Source organism: Phalangium opilio, unplaced genomic scaffold (genome assembly GCF_054372755.1).
Source record: "Phalangium opilio isolate 3A_F unplaced genomic scaffold, DU_Popi_V2 ptg000094l_1, whole genome shotgun sequence".
Taxonomy (NCBI): domain Eukaryota; kingdom Metazoa; phylum Arthropoda; class Arachnida; order Opiliones; family Phalangiidae; genus Phalangium; species Phalangium opilio.
In genome coordinates, this window is record NW_028324199.1 from 3,832,036 (window position 1) to 3,855,516 (window position 23,481).

Here is a 23,481-nt window from a genome sequence, read left to right on the forward strand (position 1 = left end):
CGGAAAAGGAATGTCTTGCCATCTATTGGGGAGTTGGAAAGTTCCGGCCCTACTTGGAGAACATACTGTGATCACCGATCACAAAGCACTCCAGTGGTTATTCACCTTGAAAGAACCAAATTCTCGACTTGTTCGTTGGGCAATGTACCTGCAGACGTATGACTTCATGATCATACACAAGAAAGGAGTGGAGAACAAGGTTGCGGACGCATTATCAAGAGCGCCTGTCTCTCTATTAGCCATGTCTTTGGAAGACATGACTTCACCGTCCTCGTCAGAAGATTCCAGTCCAGCGGAATCCTCTTCAATGACGTCGACTTCGTCCTCACCCAGTAGCGGATTTGCTTCTCCCGCCAATCACGCATTGTAGCACTCTTTCACACTAGAAGAAGTACGAAAGGCCCAACAACATGAACAAGCCACCAATGACATCATAGTCCAGTTAACAGGAGATAATCCACAACGACATCGGTACTACGAACTAAAGAACGATGTCTTATACCGAAAGGCCTATGGTAGACAAGCAGCGAAAATCTATTTGCCACAGCGGTTCCGGCGGGACGCCATCCGCTTATTCCATGACCACCCTCTATCTGGACATCGAGGTCGAGATCGTACCTGCGACAAAGTACGAGCCAGATACTGGTGGCCATCGTTCCGGCAGGACGTTACCGAGTACGTCCGCGGATGTCCTTTGTGTAAGATGCACAATGCCCGCAATAGAAAACGTCCAGGTCTCATGCAACCTACGGCCATTACTGAGCCATTTGATTTTCTGGGAGTGGACATAATGGGACCTCTACCAAGAAACCGTCACCATCACAAATACGTCCTGGTTTTCACGGACTATGCCACTAAATTTGTCGAAATGTACCCGATGAAGAACATTACCGCCAGAACGTGCGCGAGGAAACTCGTCTCCATGATAGTTCGCTACGGTTGCCCGAAAGCCATCGTAAGCGACAACGGGACACAATTCTTTTCCCAACTTTGGAAGGACATTCTCAAGATGTTCAAAGTAAAACCACGATACATCACTCCGTATAATCCTCAGAGTAACATCGTGGAACGCACCAACAGAGTTCTTGGCGAAATCATTTCGATGTTCGTTGGTCGAGATCACCGAAGATGGGACGAGAACTTGCCATTTATCCAGTTCGCCATCAACTCGACTACACATACTACAACAGGAAGAACTCCTTTCTACCTTAACATGGGTAGGGAACCTAGACTTCCCTGGGACTTGGACGTGGGTATGTCAGTAGTGGACTTTGTTTTAAGGTCCGCATCGCTCTCGGCTTTAGCGAAGCAACTTGCTTTGTCTAAAGAACATGCCAAGAAAGCGCAAGCACACCAGAAACGTTACTACGATCAAAGGCGGGAAAGAATTGAATTTCCCGTTGGTGCGCTTGTCTGGAAGGAGACGCATCCCTTGTCTCAAGCGGCACGTAATGTTGGCGCTAAGTTATGTCCCAAATCGGATGGTCCCTACAAAATCGCAAAAAAGATAGACCGATTGCGATGTCAATTAGAAGACCCAAAGAATGGAGAAAAGAAAGGAATCGAAAATATCGCTCATTTGAAGCTGTATTGTTCAAACAAAGATGTCTGCCAACCGGACGGAACGCCAGTCATCCTCAACTTCAAGTAGTTCATCTTCAAGTTCTACCTCGTCACAGTCCATACCTGTACTTCGGGACGCTGGAGTCAGTACTGGTGACGAACGTCGTGAGACTCGACGGGAACGAAGAAAACGACTGTTGAGAGACCAAGAAGCGCAAACTGAGTCGTCTTGAGAAACTTCACCGTCATCCTCATCTTCTTCCATGGATGAATTATGCCGTCGGAAAATATACCAGAGTCTTTTCCAGAAGTCTCAGATCTGCCCGAGGAATCTGAACCAGACGGATTTGACTTATTCTCAGATCCTCCCGCGGTTTTCCGAGTGAATCGGTTACCGCCAGACCTTTCTCCACTTTCCTCTCCTGATAGGAGCTCGAGGGAGAAGTCTCTCCCTCTACCCTCTCCTCTATCTCACCCTGACGATTCCAGTTCCTCCTCTGAGTCTGAGGAAGACGATACGGAATTGTCCAACCCTGTTCCCATAAATCTAATGAGATTTGTCAATCCTTTCCGTAAGGAATGGAAACGTGAGATAGTGCTGAGGAAGAATCCAAAGCCTGGAGGTCCTGAAATGGACATTTAATATCACCCTCCAGCAACATATCCGCCTACAAGGCCCGCCGCCGCCAGAAAACCAAGCCAGAAGGCGTAGCCTCAACGACCCGGAGATCGCCGGAGCAGCGGGACGTAGCAGAGTGAATGCAGACGACTTTTTCCGGGGGGAGGATGTAACAACGACCTCCCGTTCCTCCGAAGAGACTGGAGTACGTCGTCTGCTTCATCAATTTTCTTTTCTGTTTACAATTTTTCCCACAAGTGGCGCCTTAAGCGCCACTAGCTCTTTTTGTAAAAAAATATATTTTGGCGGGGATAAAAACCCCCGCCGCCGCTGTAAGAGAAGTAGTCAGCCACCACGATCGAGTTGAAACGTGTTTTGTTTTTGGTTAAATTAAAGTATTATTTCGATTACCACGGCGTTTTTCTTCAAAATGGATTATTTGGTAAATATGTTTTAGTCATGGACAATAAGTCCTTTAAACGTGAACCTGGGAACTTCTTAAATTGCTAGTTTTTATTTAATTATCTTTGTGAGCCGTGAAATTAGGCCCCCTTTCCTACATTTTAAATTACGGTTACAACTTTAATTATTAAATTAATTTCGAATTTGAAGAGCGATTAATTAAGAAAATATTGTCTGAAATCGGAGATTCAGTGTTCAATTAACCCAAAGGAAAATATTGTCTGAAATCGGAGATTCAGTGTTCAATTAACCCAAAGGAATTAAGCGTATAATTAAAATTGCATTGTTCTTTATTACATCATTAAAGAGAAACTCTCGTAGGTTCGCGGAAGTCGATGTTGAAAAACCAACTGACACTATCGAACCTAAAAGTATCGGTTTATCGAACAGTAAGTTGTTTTAACGAGAGTTGTAAACGTAAGGAACAACACTCATTCATATTTAACCTGTTGCAGAAGAAAACACGCAATCCGAAGCAAATTCACGCAGAAAAATCTTAGCTAGATACACTGATTTACCCAAAAAAACAAACTATCAGAAATATAAGTATAAACGATCCGTTTTAATTTCACGTAATTTCGCCCGTGTTTAATTACATTTAATTACTCGTGTTGGATTAGCAGGGGACGCGACGTTGAGGTCCAACTTATCGCGAACCAGCATTTATTTTATGTCCATCGGGTTGAAGATAAAACGCCCTTTATCCAATTGAACACTAAATTTCAATCTTGGTGCAAAAATCCTGATAGTCGTAATGCAATCCCGACTTCGGTAATTCAAGGTAAATTCATTTTCAAGTTGCGCTGGTGTTCTTCTAAGGAGTCAAATATGTAGGCATACTACTTGTTTACTGTTAGAATTGAGTCCCTTTATTCCGTTTGATGGTTGTAGGTCAGAAAGTTCTGGCGAAATATTCCATCGATAATCGGTTTTATCGAGCCGAAGTTAATGTTTCAAAATTGATTAAAAATGGAGAGACAAAGATTAACGAGGTAGTAAATGATGATGACGATGATGATAAAGATGGTTTGAATGATGACAACAAAGACGAGAATGGTTTGACTGTCGAGGGTCAAAACGGTGTAGAAAAATTGTCTACGGCAGACATTGTTTACAATACGCTTGTTGATCGCGTGAAGCCAAGAGACACGGAGAACATTTTCGTCCGTGTCTTGTATTATGATTTTGGGAACAGCGAGGCGCTACCATAAGTGTTTAAAGGTTGTACTAAAAGATTTTGGGGTGTCTTCAATAACAGCCTACGAACTATCAAAGAAACAATTTTGAAACTTCAACCACAAGCTATTAAATGTTCCCTATGGGAAATTGTTCCCAAAAATGACAATGTAATTACAATTAATTGATTTATACGATTACGCTTCAATAAATACGCTTTTAAAACAACAGGGAGTTTGGGAACCGGAAGCGACTGAAGTCTTTCACAGATACGTAAACAAAAGAGTATTTGTAATGAAGGTAAGTCGACAGCGACCATCCCGATAAATGGGGCTTTGAATTGAGTGTTGTTTCAGGTTATGGAAAAAGTAGGGGGTAAGTTAGAAGTTGATTTACTTCGACCAAAATCATCAAACGAGGGTCCCGTGTCGATTCGAGAAGCTTTGATCTCCCTGGACTTTGCGTGTTTTCCGATAAATCAACCCCTTAAAAGCTTCGAAGGTTAAAATTATAACTTTATTAGCGTTTTTAATAAGTTAAAGTGACGCGTAATGTTTAATTTGGTTCGACAGAACTAACGGAGCTTCGTTCGACCGCTTACAATTATATTCCGGGTGATGTTCTTAAAGTTGATTATTCGTTGATTCCATTAAAAGTCGCGTTTGCCGAGAGTCCGAATCGATTTTTTATTCAAGTGGTTAGATTTAATTATAATTAGAAAAATTTTTAAATTAAATGTATTTAACGCTTAAATGATAATTTCGGGTTGGTAGTACTAATAATTGTTATAAGTTAGAGAAACTTCTAAAGGAAATGAAAACATTTTTTGACTGGCATTTTGAAGAAATAGAGCAAAATTTTAACATTCCTTTTGTCAGTAAGTCACGTGTTCGTTGTCGAAAATTTTTATTTCTTTCAGTATTTGGCAACGCGTACTTTGCAATGAAATTCGTGGAATTTTCCATAAATCAATCACTTTTCAGATCACCCTTACGCCGCGTTATTGAATGATGGTGAATACCATCGTTTACTTGTTAAGGAGATTCGCGGTAATCACACGGTTTACGTCAAATAGCTCAAAATTTGAAATAGGCAGTATTTGCGCCGTTTATGAAGAAAACATAAATACTTTGTATCGTGGCGTCGTTAAGGATGTGGCTTTTGACGGAAGATACGTGGTAATTTAATCGCATCTAGTTTTTAAAATGGATTGCAATTTGCTGAAGCTTTTATTTTTATATTCTCGCTGTTATTGCAGATATTTTGCTTCGACTTTGGTAACAGTATTCATAAACCTTACAGCGCGATTCGTAATCTTCCTAATTGCTTTTACCCGATTCAGGATTACGCCACTCGATGCCATATATACGGATACGCCCCTGCGGGTGGCGTTAACAGTTGGGATCAATTATCCGCCGATACTTTAGAAGACCAAGTTGCGGAGAAAATTTTGTATTTGAAGGATCATGTAAGCCTTTTTTAACAGTATGCGGTTTTTATTTAAATAACCGTTTTTTGTAGCCTAAACCAGAGAATTCAATGTCAATGCCCGTAACCTTATACCTCTTTGGGCGCTAGTCACAGCGTGGAGAATTATCTTCAAGTCAGCCTCTTCGTGTGAACTATTCAAGCCGGTAGTTCCAATATGAGTAGCGATAGCTTCATTTCTGAATGCCACAACTATGTTTTTTCCTCTTCGTTTACCCTCATTAATGAGGGATTTCGCTAGATAAACGGTCAATTCATCTTTCGTTTTGATATGGGAATGCAATTTCTTTAATGATACAGAACGTATCTGCGTGGTGTTCTCGATCTTGTATATAACTACCAAGGATCCTTTTTGTCTGTTTTGACGTGTAGCGTTTTTAAGAGAATTTTCGATATAAGTATCAAACACCACGTGAATTTCATCAAAATGTCCATATTTGGAAAATATATGATCACAAAAATGATCAGACAGCTCAGAGCATGTCTTCAAGGTTTTATGTTCATACAATGTACTTCTGCCATGCCGTCCACTATGGCAACATCGAAACTGGTCTCTGTCTCTCGCCTAGAACTCTCAGAATTCGTAGCTCCGACTGTATTTTCAATGGGCTTCGTTAGCGCAACGAGATGATGCACTAAGTTTGCTTTGTCACCGCCGTGGTTTAGAGATCCATCTGCGCTAAAGAGAGCTCTAGGAACGACTGTAAGTTCGAATTTACCAATGAAGTCCTGCAAATTCATATCTGGTCTTGATCGGCATAACAGAATAAGGCGCGTGAAAAGGTTACGATCCTCTTTCAGCTCTACTATACCAACTTCAGTTTTTACTTTGACTTTCTTTGCCATTGTTCTGCAACACCTTGAACTGGTTGTTTTTTATCCCTTATATTTAAATTTTTCCTTTAAAGTTTTACCGCCCCTCCCGGTTTAAAAGTATGGATTTTATTGTTATAGGGTAACGAGTTGAAAAACGGAATAAAAGCGAGGGGTTGGTAACTCTCAGGTTCCCTGTACACTATTATGGTCATAAAATATGTTGTTGAATCGTTATAAATCGAGTGTGGCGTCATTTCTGCAAAGTTACCTTACGTTTGATACCTCACATGACATATCTCTTCGAAGTATTAACGAAGTTCACTGAGGATGGGTGGGATTAGCTATGTTGCCCCCCTGGCGGCGAATTATAACACATATCAAGTTTAGAGCGTTTATTAAGATAATTCAGACCCCAATTAACCCATTTAATACTTAAAATAATAAAAATTTATTTATTTATAAATATATAAAAAATAATAAAAATTAAACACCATTAGGTGGGCTAGCGCCCAACCGTCACCTCCCACGAACTAGTACCATCGAAATTCTTATTCGGCTCATTTTTCTGAATAAAATGATACCAGCCACTATATTCTATCATCAAAATGCAAACGAGACTGTTTTTTTAAACATAACCACACTGACTAATAAGCGAACGATCATAGATGGACCCCTTGAACCTGATCGGATTGACATGTTCGATAGTAATGAATATCTTAGAGAATACGGAGTCGCAGTTCCCAACAAGTAAGTGTTTTTATATTTTTTTTAAGTACTTCACGCCTCTTTCTTTTAATATGGGTAAGGTTGGGAATCTTAGTTTGCAATACTGGGTCAAAAGGTCAGGGATTTGTTTCATTTGAAATCGCGTATTACTTTTGGTTCATCATGGTCTGTAAATGGTAAGATTAGGAGGTAAAGAAACCGCTTTTTATTTTGCACCCCAGAAATTTTTGGCTCAAAGACTACGAACTTGACGTCATTCCTATTTTATTCGAACCCGAAAAGCCGGCGCTTAAAATTGACCTAGTTAGACCCCGAGAACGGGAAACTTGGAAACCCGCTTTGTTACCGACATGGAAAAGTCAACACATTCCCGTGTTATGTCGGGTACGATGGGCTGTTTCATTTGCATACTAAAGACGAGAGTACGTTAATATTTAACGCTAGTTTATATTATTTAGTACGCGTTGCCAATTACTGAAAGAAATAAAAATTTTCGACAACGAACACGTGACTTACTGACAAAAGGAATGTTAAAATTTTGCTCTATTTCTTCAAAATGCCAGTCAAAAAATGTTTTCATTTCCTTTAGAAGTTTCTCTAACTTATAACAATTATTAGTACTACCAACCCGAAATTATCATTTAAGCGTTAAATACATTTAATTTAAAAATTTGTCTAATTATAATTAAATCTAACCACTTGAATAAAAAATCGATTCGGACTCTCGGCAAACGCGACTTTTAATGGAATCAACGAATAATCAACTTTAAGAACATCACCCGGAATATAATTGTAAGCGGTCGAACGAAGCTCCGTTAGTTCTGTCGAACCAAATTAAACATTACGCGTCACTTTAATTTATTAAAAACGCTAATAAAGTTATAATTTTAACCTTCGAAGCTTTTAAGGGGTTGAATTATCGGAAAACACGCAAAGTCCAGGGAGATCAAAGCTTCTCGAATCGACACGGGACCCTCGTTTGATGATTTTGGTCGAAGTAAAAGAGCTACCGCTCTACTAGAATATGTCAATATTACTAAACATTTACTTAAATTGACAATTTCGAGTCCTCTTAACTAGCGTCGATTTGGCAGAATAACAGGGGGGATCATAATGGGAACTCGCGACGGAGAATAAAAAGCTATAACTTGCTTTGAGACTTAACTAATTAAATAAGTCTATAATATATAGCGGCAATTTTGACAGAATAACAGGAAACTTTGGGAACTCACGACGAAGACAATACCTATAACCAGCCATTAGACCAAATTACATTTTTAAATGGATAGGACGCTCTGATTCTAATTGGGTTTTTTGAGCTAAACACCAAAACCAGAAGTCATTATTACCAAACATATATTAAAATTGACATTCTTTGCGGATTTTTAAGGAGAGCTTTGAACTAAAGCTGCTCTATTCTAATTAGATATGTTTCGGTTTCAACATTCTCAACTTTTTTTAGTACAAAAAATTCGTTGTCTCCTACAATCATTCAATTTCAATTGGATTCATTAATAAATGATATAGATGTTAAAAATAAGTGTCTTTAAGTTTTTAAGTTCTATCTAAATACACAAGTGTCTTTTTCTTGTTCGCTACAAACTTATAAAGAACGTTTTTGTTTGAAAGTATCATTGCTTTAAAAAAAATGTCAGATTGGCCTACCGTTACTCTCTCCTTTTTCTTTGCTTTCGCTATGTGGAGATTTTTAAAACTTAATACCTTTTCAACAAACTTAATTAAAATGAAGACTGATTGAACAGATATTAATAAAAACTGCCTTAGTGGACAAAGACGGGAAAAAGTAAACGATAAGAGAAGAAAATGGAATGACCGAAGTCCCAGATATTAAAATTTTTCAGTTTAATGACATGATTATAAAACAACACTTATTTAAAAAATACTCATCTTCGTTTTTTTCACGAAAATTCCATTTGCCCAAAATCTTTTATCATGAAATTTTGAATTATGGTCGAAAGAGCACGTGCAAGGACTGAGTATTAACATTAAGTACGATAAAGAGGTAATTATGGTATTAATTTTTTCCCACTTTTAGATTTTGAAAATCAATGATGAAACTTAATCTTTCATCATGATTTTCAGTTCTGTGTCTACACTTACTACGCGACAATCGTTCCATTGGTTCCCAGTTTTTCTATCGACGACCCAAAATGATTAATGAATCGATCATTAAAATTTTAATAAAATACATAAAAAACCCATTGATGTAATATCGTATGTTTTGAGAACTATCAGTTTTAAAAGTTGCTGCTAAATTAACTTTGGTATGACGACCACTAGCTGTTTTGTGAGGAACACACTGTAGACAGTGTATGGCAAACGTTAATCACGAAAAAGGTAAGTGAACGCAGACTAACGGCGAGCTGTCTATCCATTTCATTATTGGACTTGCTTTCCTCATCTCAAGACGTATTTAAAACGTATATAGTATTTGAAATAAGCCTTATATCCCTTTAAATAACCCTAAAATATTTTCCAAGGACTAAGATGACCGCTTAGGGTAAGTGTAAACGATGTCGCGTGTGTTTGTTATATAGTAATTCCTTCACACGAACCCTCCCCAAAGGGTCCTACTAGTTTGCACACCTGGCTCCTGCAAACTGATTATGCAAACCTTGCACAACTTTCAAAACTGCTACTAGTTTGCACACCTGGCGCCTGCAAACTGATTAAGCAAACCTTGCACACCTTTCAACAACACCCCCCCCACCCCATACTACTTTGCACAACTTTATAAGCAAACCAATTAAGCATACCTTGCACACCATCCTCATCCTCCCTACTAGTTTGCACATCTGGCGTATGCAAACTAATTACGCAAACCTTGCACACCTTTCAACAACACCCCCACCCCATACTACTTTGCACAACTTTATAAGCATACCTTGCACACCATCCTCATCCTCCCTACTAGTTTGCACATCTGGCGTATGCAAACTAATTACGCAAACCTTGCACACCTTTCAACAACACCCCCACCCCATACTACTTTGCACAACTTTATAAGCAAACCTTGCACACCATCCTCATCCTCCCTACTAGTTTGCACACCTGGCGTATGCAAACTAATTACGCAAACCTTGCACACCTTTCAACAACAACCCACCCCACCTCATACTACTTTGCGCAACTTTATAAGCAAACCTTGCACACCATCCTCCTTCTCCCTACTAGTTTGCACACCTGGCGTATGCAAACTAAATAACGCAAACCTTGCACACCTTTAAAGAACACACCCCCATTTACCCCATACTATTTTGCACAATTTATAAGCAAACCTTGCACACCATCCTCATTCTCACTACTTGTTTGCACACCTGTCACATTGCAATCCTTGCACACCGTTCAAGAACACGCAACCCTACCCCATATTGCTTTGCATAACTTTATATACAAAACTTGCGCACGTTTCGAGAAGTCGTTACCCTACCCTACCCCCATACTACTTTTCACAACTTTATATGCAAACCTTGCACACCTTAATATTTTTCCGCAAACCCTGCTCAAAATAGCACATATACTTTTAAAAAGCTCCCCTTTTAATTTTAAAACCGCTATCTAACCATTTTTCTTAAATTTAAAAAGGTTTGCACAGGTTTTTCGTCTTGCACACCTTTATGATTTTCCGCAAACCCTGCTCAAAATAGCACATATCGAGCAAAAAGCTCCCCTTTTAAATTTAAAACTAGTATCTAACCATTTTTCTTATTTCAAAAGTTTGCACAGGTTTTTTGGTCTTGCACACCCTTATGGTTTTCCGCAAACCCTGCTCAAAATAGCACATATCGAATAAACAGCTCCCCTTTTAATTTTAAAACCTCTATCTAACCATTTTTCTTAAATTTTAAAAGGTTTGCACAGGTTTTTCGTCTTGCACACCATTATGATTTTCCGCAAACCCTGCTCAAAATAGCACATATCGAATAAACAGCTCCCCATTTAATTTTAAAACCACTATCTAACCATTTTTCTTAAATTTTAAAAGGTTTGCACAGGTTTTTCGTCTTGCACACCTTTATGATTTTCCGCAAACCCTGCTCAAAATAGCACATATCGAGTAAAAAGCTCCCCTTTTAAATTTAAAACTAGTATCTAACCATTTTTCTTATTTCAAAAGTTTGCACAGGTTTTTTGGTCTTGCACACCCTTATGGTTTTCCGCAAACCCTGCTCAAAATAGCACATATCGAATAAACAGCTCCCCTTTTAATTTTAAAACCTCTATCTAACCATTTTTCTTAAATTTTAAAAGGTTTGCACAGGTTTTTCGTCTTGCACACCATTACGGTTTTCCGCAAACCCTGCTCAAAATAGCACATATACTTTTAAAAAGCTCCCCTTTTAAATTTAAAACCACTATCTAACCATTTTTCTTAAATTTAAAAAGGTTTGCAGAGGTTTTTCGTCTTGCACACCTTTATGATTTTCCGCAAACCCTGCTCAAAATAGCACATATCGAATAAACAGCTCACGTTATATTTTTTAAAAACTACTCTCTAAGCATTTATTACAGTTTATCATGGTTTCACAGGTTTTTCGTCTTGTAGACGTTTCTCGTTTGCAACTTTACTTCATTCATATATTTTTAAACCTACCAACATTTTAACTTAAGTTTTATCATGGTTTGCACAAATTACAACATATAGAATATAAAGCTTCCTTAAAACTACCATCTTTCGACTATACTAAAGTTTTAATATGGTTTGCACTGCTCTTTCGTCTTGCACACCTTTCAATAAGAGCCGAATAAGAGCTTTTACCATTTTGTAGTTACTTCGACGTACTTTACACAACCTTCTCGTCTTGCACATGTAGTCAGTGTTTCTCGTTTGCATTTTGATGATAGAATATAGTGGCTGGTATCATTTTATTCAGAAAAATGAGCCGAATCTGAATTTCGATGGTACTAGTTCGTAGGAGGTGATAGGTGGGCGCTAGCCCACCTAATGTGATTTGTTATATTTATTTATTTTTTAAGTATAAAAATAAGAATTTTTTATTATTTTAAATATTAAATAGGCTAAAGGGGGTTTGAACTAGGTTAAGATAAAGTTTGAACTAGATATGTATCATACTTTACCGCCAGGGGGACAGCAAAGCAAACCCTGCCCACCCTCATTGAACTTTGTTAATATTTTGAAAAAACAAGTCGTGTGAGGTATCAAACGAAAAGTCACCTTTTTTAGAATGACATTTACACATCAGAAGTGTAATACAAAAGGTTTTAATAAAATTATAACGTTTGGGAGAGAATAAGAAAAAAGTTAACTTTAGAATATATATTTTAATGGTTCAATTTTTTATAATACTTGATATATGTGCAATGATATGAAATATTATTTTTATATATCCGAATCACTGTCTTCAGTGCCACTTGAAACACTAACGTTCTCATTTTCAACAAATGCATTATCACATTTTTCATCATCCGCTCCACATAAACACATTTCCGTGCAACGCATACACGGTATTTGGGAGGCACATTTGCAAGGAGGCTTACAATGTCCACGCTCGCAATTGCATTTGACGAACTCCAGGACTTCTTCAGGTGCACATGGCAAATCGCAAAGAACCGGCTCATAAGCTCCGTCTTCTACATACCACCCATATTCCGTGGCGGGAGGCAAATTCGGGTGTTGCAGCTGATCTCTTTCCCATTTCATGCATTGAAAGTGGGCTCGACGAATAGCTGGCATTAGAGCTCCAAGAGTTGGCGGAAGCGTTTCACCTTGGGCACTCTTCTTAGAGAAAAACCACCATCGAAGTTCTGCGAGAGTGGGTTTTGTATGGTTTGACCTGGAGTAAACAGAGCATTAGAACTTTTCTACTCCAAGAACTACTTCTTCCGAGATATTTTGTCCATGTCCAAGAGATGCCAAAGCTTCCAAAGTTTCATTTTCAGCGACCATGAACTTATTCCAAAAGGTGGTTTTTGCTTTACCCGCAAACCAACCAGTAACATCTGAGCCAGAGATGGCATGTAAACCAGGCAACGCGGAAGCTTTCAAAGGTCCAAGAGCTTCATAAATTGCTTTTATGCCAATGCGCAATATCTTCGTTCCAGTTCTGATAAATGTTGAAGAGATGGGAAGCCGCGGGTATCGTCTAATTGCTAAAACCAGTACATCAGTGTCCGGTGAATAAATGGAAAGTTTATTTGCTCCTCTTTGGGCGCAAGTCACAGCGTGGAGAATTATCTTCAAGTCAGCCTCTTCGTGTGAACTATTCAAGCCGGTAGTTCCAATATGAGTAGCGATAGCTTCATTTCTGAATGCCACAACTATGTTTTTTCCTCTTCGTTTACCCTCATTAATGAGGGATTTCGCTAGATAAACGGTCAATTCATCTTTCGTTTTGATATGGGAATGCCATTTCTTTAATGATACAGAACGTATCTGCGTGGTGTTCTCGATCTTGTATATAACTACCAAGGATCCTTTTTGTCTGTTTTGACGTGTAGCGTTTTTAAGAGAATTTTCGATATAAGTATCAAACACCACGTGAATTTCATCAAAATGTCCATATTTGAAAATATATGATCACAAAAATGATCAGACAGCTCAGAGCATGTCTTCAAGGTTTTATGTTCATACAATGTACTTCTGCCATGCCGTCCACTATGGCAACATCGAAACTGGTCTCTGTCTCTCGCCTAGAACTCTCAGAATTCGTAGCTCCGACTGTATTTTCAATGGGCTTCGTTAGCGCAACGAGATGATGCACTAAGTTTGCTTTGTCACCGCCGTGGTTTAGAGATCCATCTGCGCTAAAGAGAGCTCTAGGAACGACTGTAAGTTCGAATTTACCAATGAAGTCCTGCAAATTCATATCTGGTCTTGATCGGCATAACAGAATAAGGCGCGTGAAAAGGTTACGATCCTCTTTCAGCTCTACTATACCAACTTCAGTTTTTACTTTGACTTTCTTTGCCATTGTTCTGCAACACCTTGAACTGGTTGTTTTTTATCCCTTATATTTAAATTTTTCCTTTAAAGTTTTACCGCCCCTCCCGGTTTAAAAGTATGGATTTTATTGTTATAGGGTAACGAGTTGAAAAACGGAATAAAAGCGAGGGGTTGGTAACTCTCAGGTTCCCTGTACACTATTATGGTCATAAAATATGTTGTTGAATCGTTATAAATCGAGTGTGGCGTCATTTCTGCAAAGTTACCTTACGTTTGATACCTCACATGACATATCTCTTCGAAGTATTAACGAAGTTCACTGAGGATGGGTGGGATTAGCTATGTTGCCCCCCTGGCGGCGAATTATAACACATATCAAGTTTAGAGCGTTTATTAAGATAATTCAGACCCCAATTAAACCATTTAATACTTAAAATAATAAAAATTTATTTATTTATAAATATATAAAAAATAATAAAAATTAAACACCATTAGGTGGGCTAGCGCCCAACCGTCACATCCCACGAACTAGTACCATCGAAATTCTTATTCGGCTCATTTTTCTGAATAAAATGATACCAGCCACTATATTCTATCATCAAAATGCAAACGAGACTGTTTTTTTAAACATAACCACACTGACTAATGTTTTAATATGCCGGGAGAATTTTCGTAGTCAAACCTGCAATCGTGTATAAACTTTCAATTTTGATTAATATAATTGTCCAATACATTTTACGACGAACTTCAACTTTATGTGTTTAATTCCGTATGGTGTAAAACTGGATTCGAAACAATGTATGAAGGAACTTATCAAACTGATCAAAATCATAATTTTGAAAAGGTTGGATCTAATAAAATAGTCTATCGCACTAATAAATAAGAAATAGCCTATGTCTATTACTGTATTTGAAAGCATGTTCCAGAGCTTAAAAGTTCATACCTTTTCGGTCCCTAAAAATCAAGCAGTGTCTTATGTTATTTTTACATGCCTTCACGGTTCGTGTTTCGTATTTGGCGGGTTATAATCATTATTGTTTTTTTGGGTTTATAATATATACTTTCATATGCCTTTGCGACAGACTACCATTTTAACATCATCGGGAGTCCGCGTCAGCGTGGCAAATAATGCGGTGGCACAGGGCAAATCACCAGTTTAAAAGTTAAATCGGTGGCGGGTCAGTGATGCACGGGACCATTAAGGAAATTCAAGGGTAACCAGAGTCCAAATATTATTTCAAATATTTTTATTATCCAATTCTTTAGTTTAGCAGACGGCGTGCCCTGGTTAATGGTCATGGACCAGTTTATTCATTCCAGCCCTTATTTCCCACCCTGGTCCGTGTTCAAAATTGGTCGATGATCAGTCTGGGAAATAGCACACTTCCTCTGGTCGAAAACCATTTTATTAATTGCTTGGACTAGTTTTTAATTTAAGAAGTGGGGGTTACTGGTCCTCGGGACCAGTTTATTAATTGCAAATCTATAGGAGAACAAGGGTTGGGACCAGTCCGTGGACCAGTTTATTATTTCGGACACTAGGGGGTCACTGGTCCCAAGGACTAATTTAAAGATTATGCTTCTTTCCCAGCCCGTGACGATGACGAAATTCCATTGGTTACACTAATACACAGTAATCTTACCAGAAATAGTAGCAGACGAACTTGAGAAGAACGAATTTTTTTTAAAGTTGTGCCACAGCTCACTCGATCACCCAAACACTGTCTCGAAAGGACAGTGCGCTCGGAGACTTAAAACGCAACACTTTTCAATTAATACATCACTAGTTATGCTAAACTAATTGAATTTTTTATGTGTACGAATAGTAAGAAAACTCAGGTAAGCAATAGTTTTACTTATTCTAGTTTGGTGTTAAATTTTATTGGCCAATGGCTTCTATCTACCATATTCGTAAGCTTGTGGCTGCAACATCCAAGGCTTGAGGATTTTGAGTAATAGATCGGGTACATGACGTTGCGTGGTCCGTAATACGGTTTTTCCTTTAAAAATTACTTTTTAAGCCTCATCTATTGCATTGGGAATCAAGTTTTAAAGTATATTCTATACTATAATTGAACTATTGCGGCTATTTCTTTCCAACGGATTGGCGACGGAAATAAACCTATGAAAATTCACACACGTCTAAAAACGACAATTACTTTTTTCCAATATTTGAAATTACTTATTTCGAAAATATTAACAAATGCACTATGTTAATATTTGGTAATATTTAAGAATAGAGTAATAATCAAACTTGAAGTAAAGCAACCCGAGACCTAAACTAAACTGACATTTTTCAGTTCGAATAAATATATGAATGCTTTTCTTTGTACATTCTTTTGGAAAATACAATATATATTATGAGAATTTTCACATTTTTAATATAAGTAGTTAATATTAAATCTTGTACACGCTAATTAACTGTGAGTTGCATTAACGAATGTTTTTATGAAAGATTACTAAATGGCAATTAATCTGGCAATTTATTGGAAAAATAGTCATATTATTATTTAATGAATTAACTGCAAATAGCATTATTTTTCAAACGACGTCAAATGATCGGGAAAAATCAGATGGAAATAGTAACATTTCGGGGTAGGCGTACGTTATATTTATTTGAGAATGAACTACCTGAAATAGGAAAATTTTTGTTACATTATTGATGAAGAAAATGTTATCTTCCCAATAATTTTGCGACTGTTCCTAAATAAACACCCCAAGACGTCATTTGGGAAAAAAGATGGCTCTCACGTGATTGATCCTTCTTTTGAAAATCCTTTTTGGCCAGGCCGCAGAATTCATTGGATAATTTGCCCCACTCACGAAGTAATGAATTAAAATTAATTTGTTGACACAGAGGGGCTTATACAGTTGCAAATTTATGGTAACATATTTTTATTTTTGGACCTAGCTGAAAAGTTTGATCAATCAACTGCACGCCTCTCAAAATCCAGACGGTGCTAGAAAGTTTAGAAGTTCATCAGGGGTTCGTTTTGGATGGTCAGTGATTGAAAAGCACTACGAAAGGGAAGTAGTCAGGATGAAACAAAACCTTCCAAAACTTGTAAAAAACTTGCAGAAGAGTTATATTGAGAGGGACTCTTGGACAAAATTAAATGTCAAACCCGCAAAAATAATGCAGGCAAGAATTCTTAAATTTCGCCATTTTCATGAATTGCACATCAAATTATTAATGGTTTGAATGAACTTACTTTAAATAGCAAGAACAGATGTTGATGGCATTGCTACACTATGCCAAACCACCAGCAATTTCTTCCTGTATTTCTAGCTCTCAATCGGCAGAAGAAACTCTAGAAGTGACAGAAGTTCCAGCTGATGCCCCCGAAGTATTAGCTGTGTACGATTACTTAAAAGCCTGTAACTACATTTTTGAGAGAGGAATTCTCCAGCAATTTTCTCTCTGGAGACTGGATCATCCCGTATTGAAAAGGATTGATGAGGGGTTTAATTTTTTCGCTTCCTGGATTGACTCAATTGAAAGTAAAAATATCTTACTAATGCAACATTTTATTTGTAATATTTAAAAGCTTATTTTTAAATCGAAATATAATTTCAGAAGAACCTGATTTTGAACAAGCCCATTTTCTTTCCTGGCAAGTAAGTTTTTTCTGTAATTTGCGTGATTAGTTATGGACTCTTATTCTCAGTATATTTTAGACGTGGGATTTGCTGCGAATCATGTATTACGGATTTAGAAATCTCTCTGATGACTATTTGAAAGCCAACCCTGGCTATTTCTTGTCACCCGGCAAAATTAATGGTAGCGCTGTTGAAACCCTCTTCAGTCAATTTAAATTTAGCGCGGCCGGAAAATTATCAGGGATAAACTATGCTACAGCGAGAAGAGCTTTCTTGTTAAAAAGAGACATTCATGGCATGCACTTTTCTCATGGTGATTATAGAAGTGCACCACTGGCCGTAGCTGATATGGAATTGAAGAAAAGTAAATCCAAAATTCTACCAATGGTTTAAACAAGAAATAAATGTAAAATAAGCATTTAATTAAAAGAATGAATGTAAAATATTACAGATCTAAAATTTTTCTTGGCTTTATAATTCGTTTTGAACGTGGAAAGAGTGACGTAGATGTTTGAGGGTTAATTTCTTTTGTACTATTAAGATCACATTCTGTTTGGGTTTTGGTCTTATAATTTAAATAGGAACTATTTTTGATGCCAGAAGACGATGGCTGCGCATTATCACATTTAGTTTTCGCAGTAATTTCTTGATAATCAGGACTAGCGAGGGGTGCTTCTGCGACATTTTCCCCTCGTTTAGGTTTGCGCAATTTTTTCTTATCACAGTCTTTAGGAAAAGGTTTCAACTTCTTTCCAATCACAGTTTTCTTTTTCTTCTTTTTATTTGTGGCGAATCCATACAGATCATCGCGCAGCATAGAGCCTCCTTTTGACATTCCCTTTCTTGCGTCGACCTATATTAAATTAATTATTCAATATAATAAGGCTTAAGCATACTTGCAATTTGAAAACGATATTAGTTGACCTTTAACTGATTGTACGAACTGAAGAAAGCTCCGACTCTAGCATGGACTAATTTTCTGACAAATATTTCGAAAAACGTTTCCCTATTTTTGAGGTCAAACAAACGATGGTCTTCCTCTTCCATATTGCTAACAGCTTTTTCAAATTCTTCTTGTAAAATTATGGCATTTTTCATATGAGAACAAATCACCTAACCATTAAAGATTTCAAGGTCTTACTTTCTTTTTCAAAATCGAATTAGATTAAAGAACCACCATATTACCTTGATTGCGTTTGCTCCATACAATTTCATGGTTTCTTTATTGGCAACTTTATTCAACTCTCTTTCAAATATTAAAAGGAAATGGTTCAGTTCCTTTCGGGGAAATAATAAACCACCCCTATCTCGGTCTTTCAAGGACACCTCCAGAGTATTTTTCTCTTTTTCGCTCATCGTTATCGACGTTATGAAATTTACATATTCAATGTTTGGTTGGCCTTTCTTATTCCTGGCTTCCTTGTGAAGGCTCATCATTTGACCCAGGCACCCTCCAGCTAGTGTAATTAATCTTAATTGCTGATCACCATCAATGAATCTAAAAACATATTTAATTAGCAGGGGAATAGTAAATACATGTAGCATATCACATACTCTAGTTTATTGTTGTTCAGGTCAATGTTAGCGTTTGATCTTGGTGTGTTGATTGTGTCTTCTCCGAGGCTAACTTTCATTAAAATTTCAAAGGTAGAATGTGCGACGGCATGAAAAACTGAGACTATGTCACTCAGACTATGACTTTCCGAGTAATTTTTTAAAATACTGATTAAAATATCACATTCTTTAGAAAAAGGCACAGATGATTCTTCCAAATTGTTGTCAAGAGCCTTGCAAATTAATCCCAAAGTAGAATACCATTGCCTTTCCATTTCCATTTGCTTGTCCTCATTTTTGACTTTGTTTTCTTGCGCAATGTTTTCATAAAGATTCAGAAATGTACTTCTCAGTTCGTACACTAGATCAACTTTAGATGAGTTTGTTGATGTTGCCGAATCAGATTGTCTAAATCCTATGTTTTGTATCAGTTTCATTTTGGAAGCTTTGCAACCTTCAACATTTGCTATTAAGTTGTTTTCCACGTTTAACACCAAATCTTCTTGATGAACATTTTTAATTCAAGACGATATTATATCAACATCCCTTTGTTTTCGAGTCTCCAACCTCTTTTTGATGATTTTACCAGAATTACTCTTTGGCTTCGGCACTTTTTTTGTCCTAGGCTTAGGATCACTTCGATGATTAGCCATCTCTTTATGCTATTTTATTCTATAGATCAGTGGAAATATCTTGGATGAGCATTATATCGAAAGTCCTGAAATGTATATTAGATTCATTTGTTTTAAAACCATACCTTAATACTTCTCAATCCCTGTCTCTTGAGACTCATGCCAAACGCAACGCGTTCCCGGACTCCGGAGTGAACAGCTCTAGAAGCATTAAGCGTCGTCTGCTTTAGAAACAAACCGCCGGAAATTCTCTGACGTCACGCATACTAAGCCCCTCCCATCCCTGAATATGTAGTTTAACTAGTCAATGCACATATATATTCATGTTAATGAATAAATTCATGAGTGTATTTTATTGAACAAATTCGGAGAATGGATTCTCACTATCAGAAATGTAAAAAAGTGAAACAAAATGGAACCAACCAACAGAGTAATTTCCTATTTCAAAACGAACAAAAGATAGGGCTATACTCTTAAGTTTATTTATAGTTGCCAAAATTGCGATCAGAAATTAGCGATTTGCTCTGATAAAGTTTCGGGAAATATAAAGAGAAATAAGAAAGACAATGAACTAACTGTGAACGATATGGCTATTTGGGGATTTATGACCATCGGTTCAGGTTTCGCCAACTTGGAAGAATATTTCTCGGTGATGGGTGTTCCTATTATGTCAGAGGGTTCCTGGAACCATTTAGAAAAGCGTTTGGGAAAGCTTTGGGAAAACATTCTAACTGAAAATATTTTGGAAAACGGAGCCGAAGAATACCGACTAGCGGCCGAAGCTAGTTAATTTCAACGTAATTAAGTATAATTAACGTGAAATTAAACCCCAAATATACATTTTTTGGATAAAAACTCAGATAACTCTTAAATGATGTTCTTGATTAAGATTGTATCTACCCAAGCCGTTGGTAAAGCCCCATGTTTTGTCTTTCACACTTAAGCTAATTTAAATTATCTCCAAAGTACCTTAATAGGCGCGAAATTCAAACGTTTAGCGTAAAATGAGAATCGAAAACTCCAATAAAAATTGCAATTAAGGTGATGCATACATTTAAACTCATTTTATAACCTAAATGTACACTGCCAAAACACAATCCTATGTTAATTTTAACTCAATTTAATATAATTAACGTGAAATTAATCAAAATATACATTTTTGGATAAAAGCTCAAATAACTTTTAAATAAACTGTTTAATTATGATTAAAACTACCCAAGCCATTGGTAAAGCCCAATATTTTCTATTTCACACTTAAGTTAATTTAAACTATCTTTAAAGTACATTAATTGCCGCGAAATTCTAAAGTTTAGGGTACCATAATGATGAATATATGGCAAAAATATTAAACTGCACTAAACATTGCAATTAGGGTAAAAAATTCAAATAAATTTTAAGCTTAATCCACTCTCACGAACCACGCTCAAATTAAGATTAAAACATCACAAGTTTTTCGTACAGCCACAGTAGTTTCCTATTTCACTTTCAAATTAATTTAAATGATCATTAAAATATATCAAAAGCGCATACATTAAAATTTTAGGGTAATTGCAATTAAAGTTAATATTTTATTGAAACTTGTATTATAAACTAAATCCACACTAGATAAACAAGATAAGCCGTTAAATTAAGCTCAATCAAGTATAATTAATGTGAAAGATTCGTGTTTTGGGTAAATTCATGGATACCTTATAATTAAACTAACAAATTAAAATTAAAACTACACTTATCTTTCACCCAGCCTCCACTTTCCTGTTTAATTCTTACGATTAATTAAATTGTCATTTAAAAGCATTTTTCCCCATTTTGAAAAGAGAGCCATTGAAAAGGAGCGATATTTAAAAGTTTTGGGGCAAAATAGTGATTGTTCCGCAAGATTCAAACAGTCACGCCTCTAAAGTTTGCAGTTAGGGACAATTTCTTGTTCAAACTCGTATAATAAACTGAAATAAGACTAGTAAATGAAGATAAGCCGTTAATTTCAACTTAATAACCATTTTTAACGTGAAATTAATCGAAAACAATACGTTTTTTGGGTAACTATAGCTAACCCTGAACTGAAATAATAAAATAAGATCAAACTACGCGAGTTGCTCTTTCAGCCTAAATGTTTTCCTATTTAACACTAAAATTAATTACATTATCACTGTAATACATTAATAGGCTCCAAATACAAAATTTTAGGGTAAGGAATGTGTCAAAATGAAACTTTTCCATTTTAATTTTAATTAGGCCTGTGCGAGTCCAGTTTTTTAGGGTTCGAGTCGAGTCTCGAGTCCTTAAAAAAGCTCTCATAGAATCTCGAGTCGAGTCTTTTAATTGGTATCAAGTCCTTGAGTCCTTAAGTCAGCTTAAGAACTAGGTTTCAAGTCCAGTGTCGAGTCCTGATAATTTATGGCAAGTCCCGCTCGAGTCCTATTAAATAATTTCTATTAATACCATTTTTATTTTAATTTACTTACTTTAATTTTACATAATTAATAATACAAGAATTATAATAAATTAATTTCTAATAAGGATAAATTTTACTAGCAAAGTATAAATTTCACGACGAAAATGACGCGGAGTAACAATAATTTTAACTTTTGGTTCTGGTTAGCTGAAATCAAAGTTTTGTCCAATCACCGGTCTATTCTAATCTTTAAATCGATTAAACCCCACGAGATGCGGCACTCTACTTAAAATTCTGTGTCACCGAGAAAATATTTTTGGACTTGATATGGTGTCCAGTCTCGGTTCGAGTCCTCCTCGAGTCCAGTAGTGAAGATTCTAAAGGACTCGAAATAATTTTCAAGTCCTAAAATTTTGATTTTCGAGTCTCGAGTCGAGAACTCGACTCGAGACTCGATCGAGTACTCGCCTTTCATCGAGTACTCGCACAGGCCTAATTTTAATATATCATTAACATAGTTCGCAAAATCACCAGCAACAATTTAATCTGGCATCATTCAATGTAATAATGTTACCAATAAAACAAGGGCGTCTAGCCCATAACTAAGCCACATCGCTAGCCATCTCTCGTTATCCCTAATTCAATAAATTTTCTTCTTCTGAAATATCACCTAGCATACCAGTCAAGTGGGGGGAGCAACAGAAAATTTTAAAGCACAGTCTTGCGATTAGTCTTGGAATTTGGGCCTCAAATTACAACCTCTAATCTGTTTGGTACACATCAACGTCAACGTAAATGTTCAATGTGATTACCATTGTTGTGCAGGCACTCTTCATCTGCCCATGTCTTGCAATAACTTTTCAAGCAACGAACTCATGACGCAGGAAGTCCAATTAAATGCCTTCAGAGATTTTCTTATCAAGAAAAAGGGTCCGATAATTTGGTTTCCAAGAATGCCCTCCCAAAAATGCAAGTTATGAAGGTTTAAGGTACCATTCCTAAATAGCCTCGTCAGAGAACAGTACCTTTCTAAAAAATAATGGATCGGCTTCAATTAGTTCACGCTAAGGTTTTGCCGTCTTAGGTAATCCTCGTAAACATCATGCTCAATTTGCCCTGGTTTGAATACACTGGCATTTTGCTAAGAGACGAGACTAATTAAATTCGATCCTAACTGCTACGTAACGACGATTACTTTTAACTACGGCCTTTTTTCTCGGTTCCACAGACAAAGTTATTCCCAAAGAAACCTTTATGTTTTCCTTATTTTGTCCAAAGTTTAAGGTTAGGGGTGTTTAAAAATTGGCCAACCATTATTACAATGGTTTTTTAACAGTATTTGTGCCTTTTTAACAGACGTATTGTTACAATTGTAACACTACAGACCTTGTATTTCAAATGGGACCAGCAATACCGCAACACTGATCCGAAAAACCAAGATGGTAATGGTTTGGACCTATCGGGTCAGGACAATGGAGGACCAAACATACCGTGGTGTCACGTGTCGAACGTTAAAGCGACCTTCACC

At 37.0% G+C, this 23,481-nt stretch overlaps 2 protein-coding genes across 2 annotated transcripts; one reads left to right on the forward strand and one right to left on the reverse strand.

The window, feature by feature from the left end:
* Positions 1 to 16,906: 16,906 nt before the first annotated feature.
* On the forward strand, positions 16,907 to 17,786 carry LOC149639811 (uncharacterized). Its single transcript, XM_089850721.1, has 3 exons — positions 16,907 to 17,276; positions 17,353 to 17,393; positions 17,454 to 17,786. Exons 1-3 carry the CDS (start codon positions 17,006 to 17,008, stop codon positions 17,766 to 17,768), a joined length of 627 nt encoding a protein of 208 aa, XP_089706847.1. The 5' UTR covers positions 16,907 to 17,005; the 3' UTR covers positions 17,769 to 17,786.
* A 100-nt stretch (positions 17,787 to 17,886) lies between these two features.
* LOC149639812 (uncharacterized) lies at positions 17,887 to 19,211 on the reverse strand. The gene is made up of 4 exons (XM_089850722.1): positions 18,930 to 19,211; positions 18,561 to 18,873; positions 18,300 to 18,445; positions 17,887 to 18,228 (listed from the first exon to the last, which is right to left on the reverse strand). Exons 1-3 carry the CDS (start codon positions 19,208 to 19,210, stop codon positions 18,347 to 18,349), a joined length of 693 nt encoding a protein of 230 aa, XP_089706848.1. The 5' UTR covers position 19,211; the 3' UTR covers positions 17,887 to 18,228; positions 18,300 to 18,346.
* Between the last annotated feature and the right edge of the window lie 4,270 nt (positions 19,212 to 23,481).

Coding starts and splice junctions, on each gene's coding strand:
- LOC149639811 (XM_089850721.1), top strand. CDS start 17,006: ATGTTGATGGCATTGCTACACTATGCCAAACCACCAGCAATTTCTTCC. Junction 17,277..17,352: donor CTGGATTGACTCAATTGAAA/GTAAAAATATCT, acceptor ATATAATTTCAG/AAGAACCTGATTTTGAACAA. Junction 17,394..17,453: donor CCCATTTTCTTTCCTGGCAA/GTAAGTTTTTTC, acceptor AGTATATTTTAG/ACGTGGGATTTGCTGCGAAT.
- LOC149639812 (XM_089850722.1), bottom strand. CDS start 19,210: ATGGAAATGGAAAGGCAATGGTATTCTACTTTGGGATTAATTTGCAAG. Junction 18,874..18,929: donor CTGAACAACAATAAACTAGA/GTATGTGATATG, acceptor ATATGTTTTTAG/ATTCATTGATGGTGATCAGC. Junction 18,446..18,560: donor ATGGAGCAAACGCAATCAAG/GTAATATGGTGG, acceptor TTTTACAAGAAG/AATTTGAAAAAGCTGTTAGC.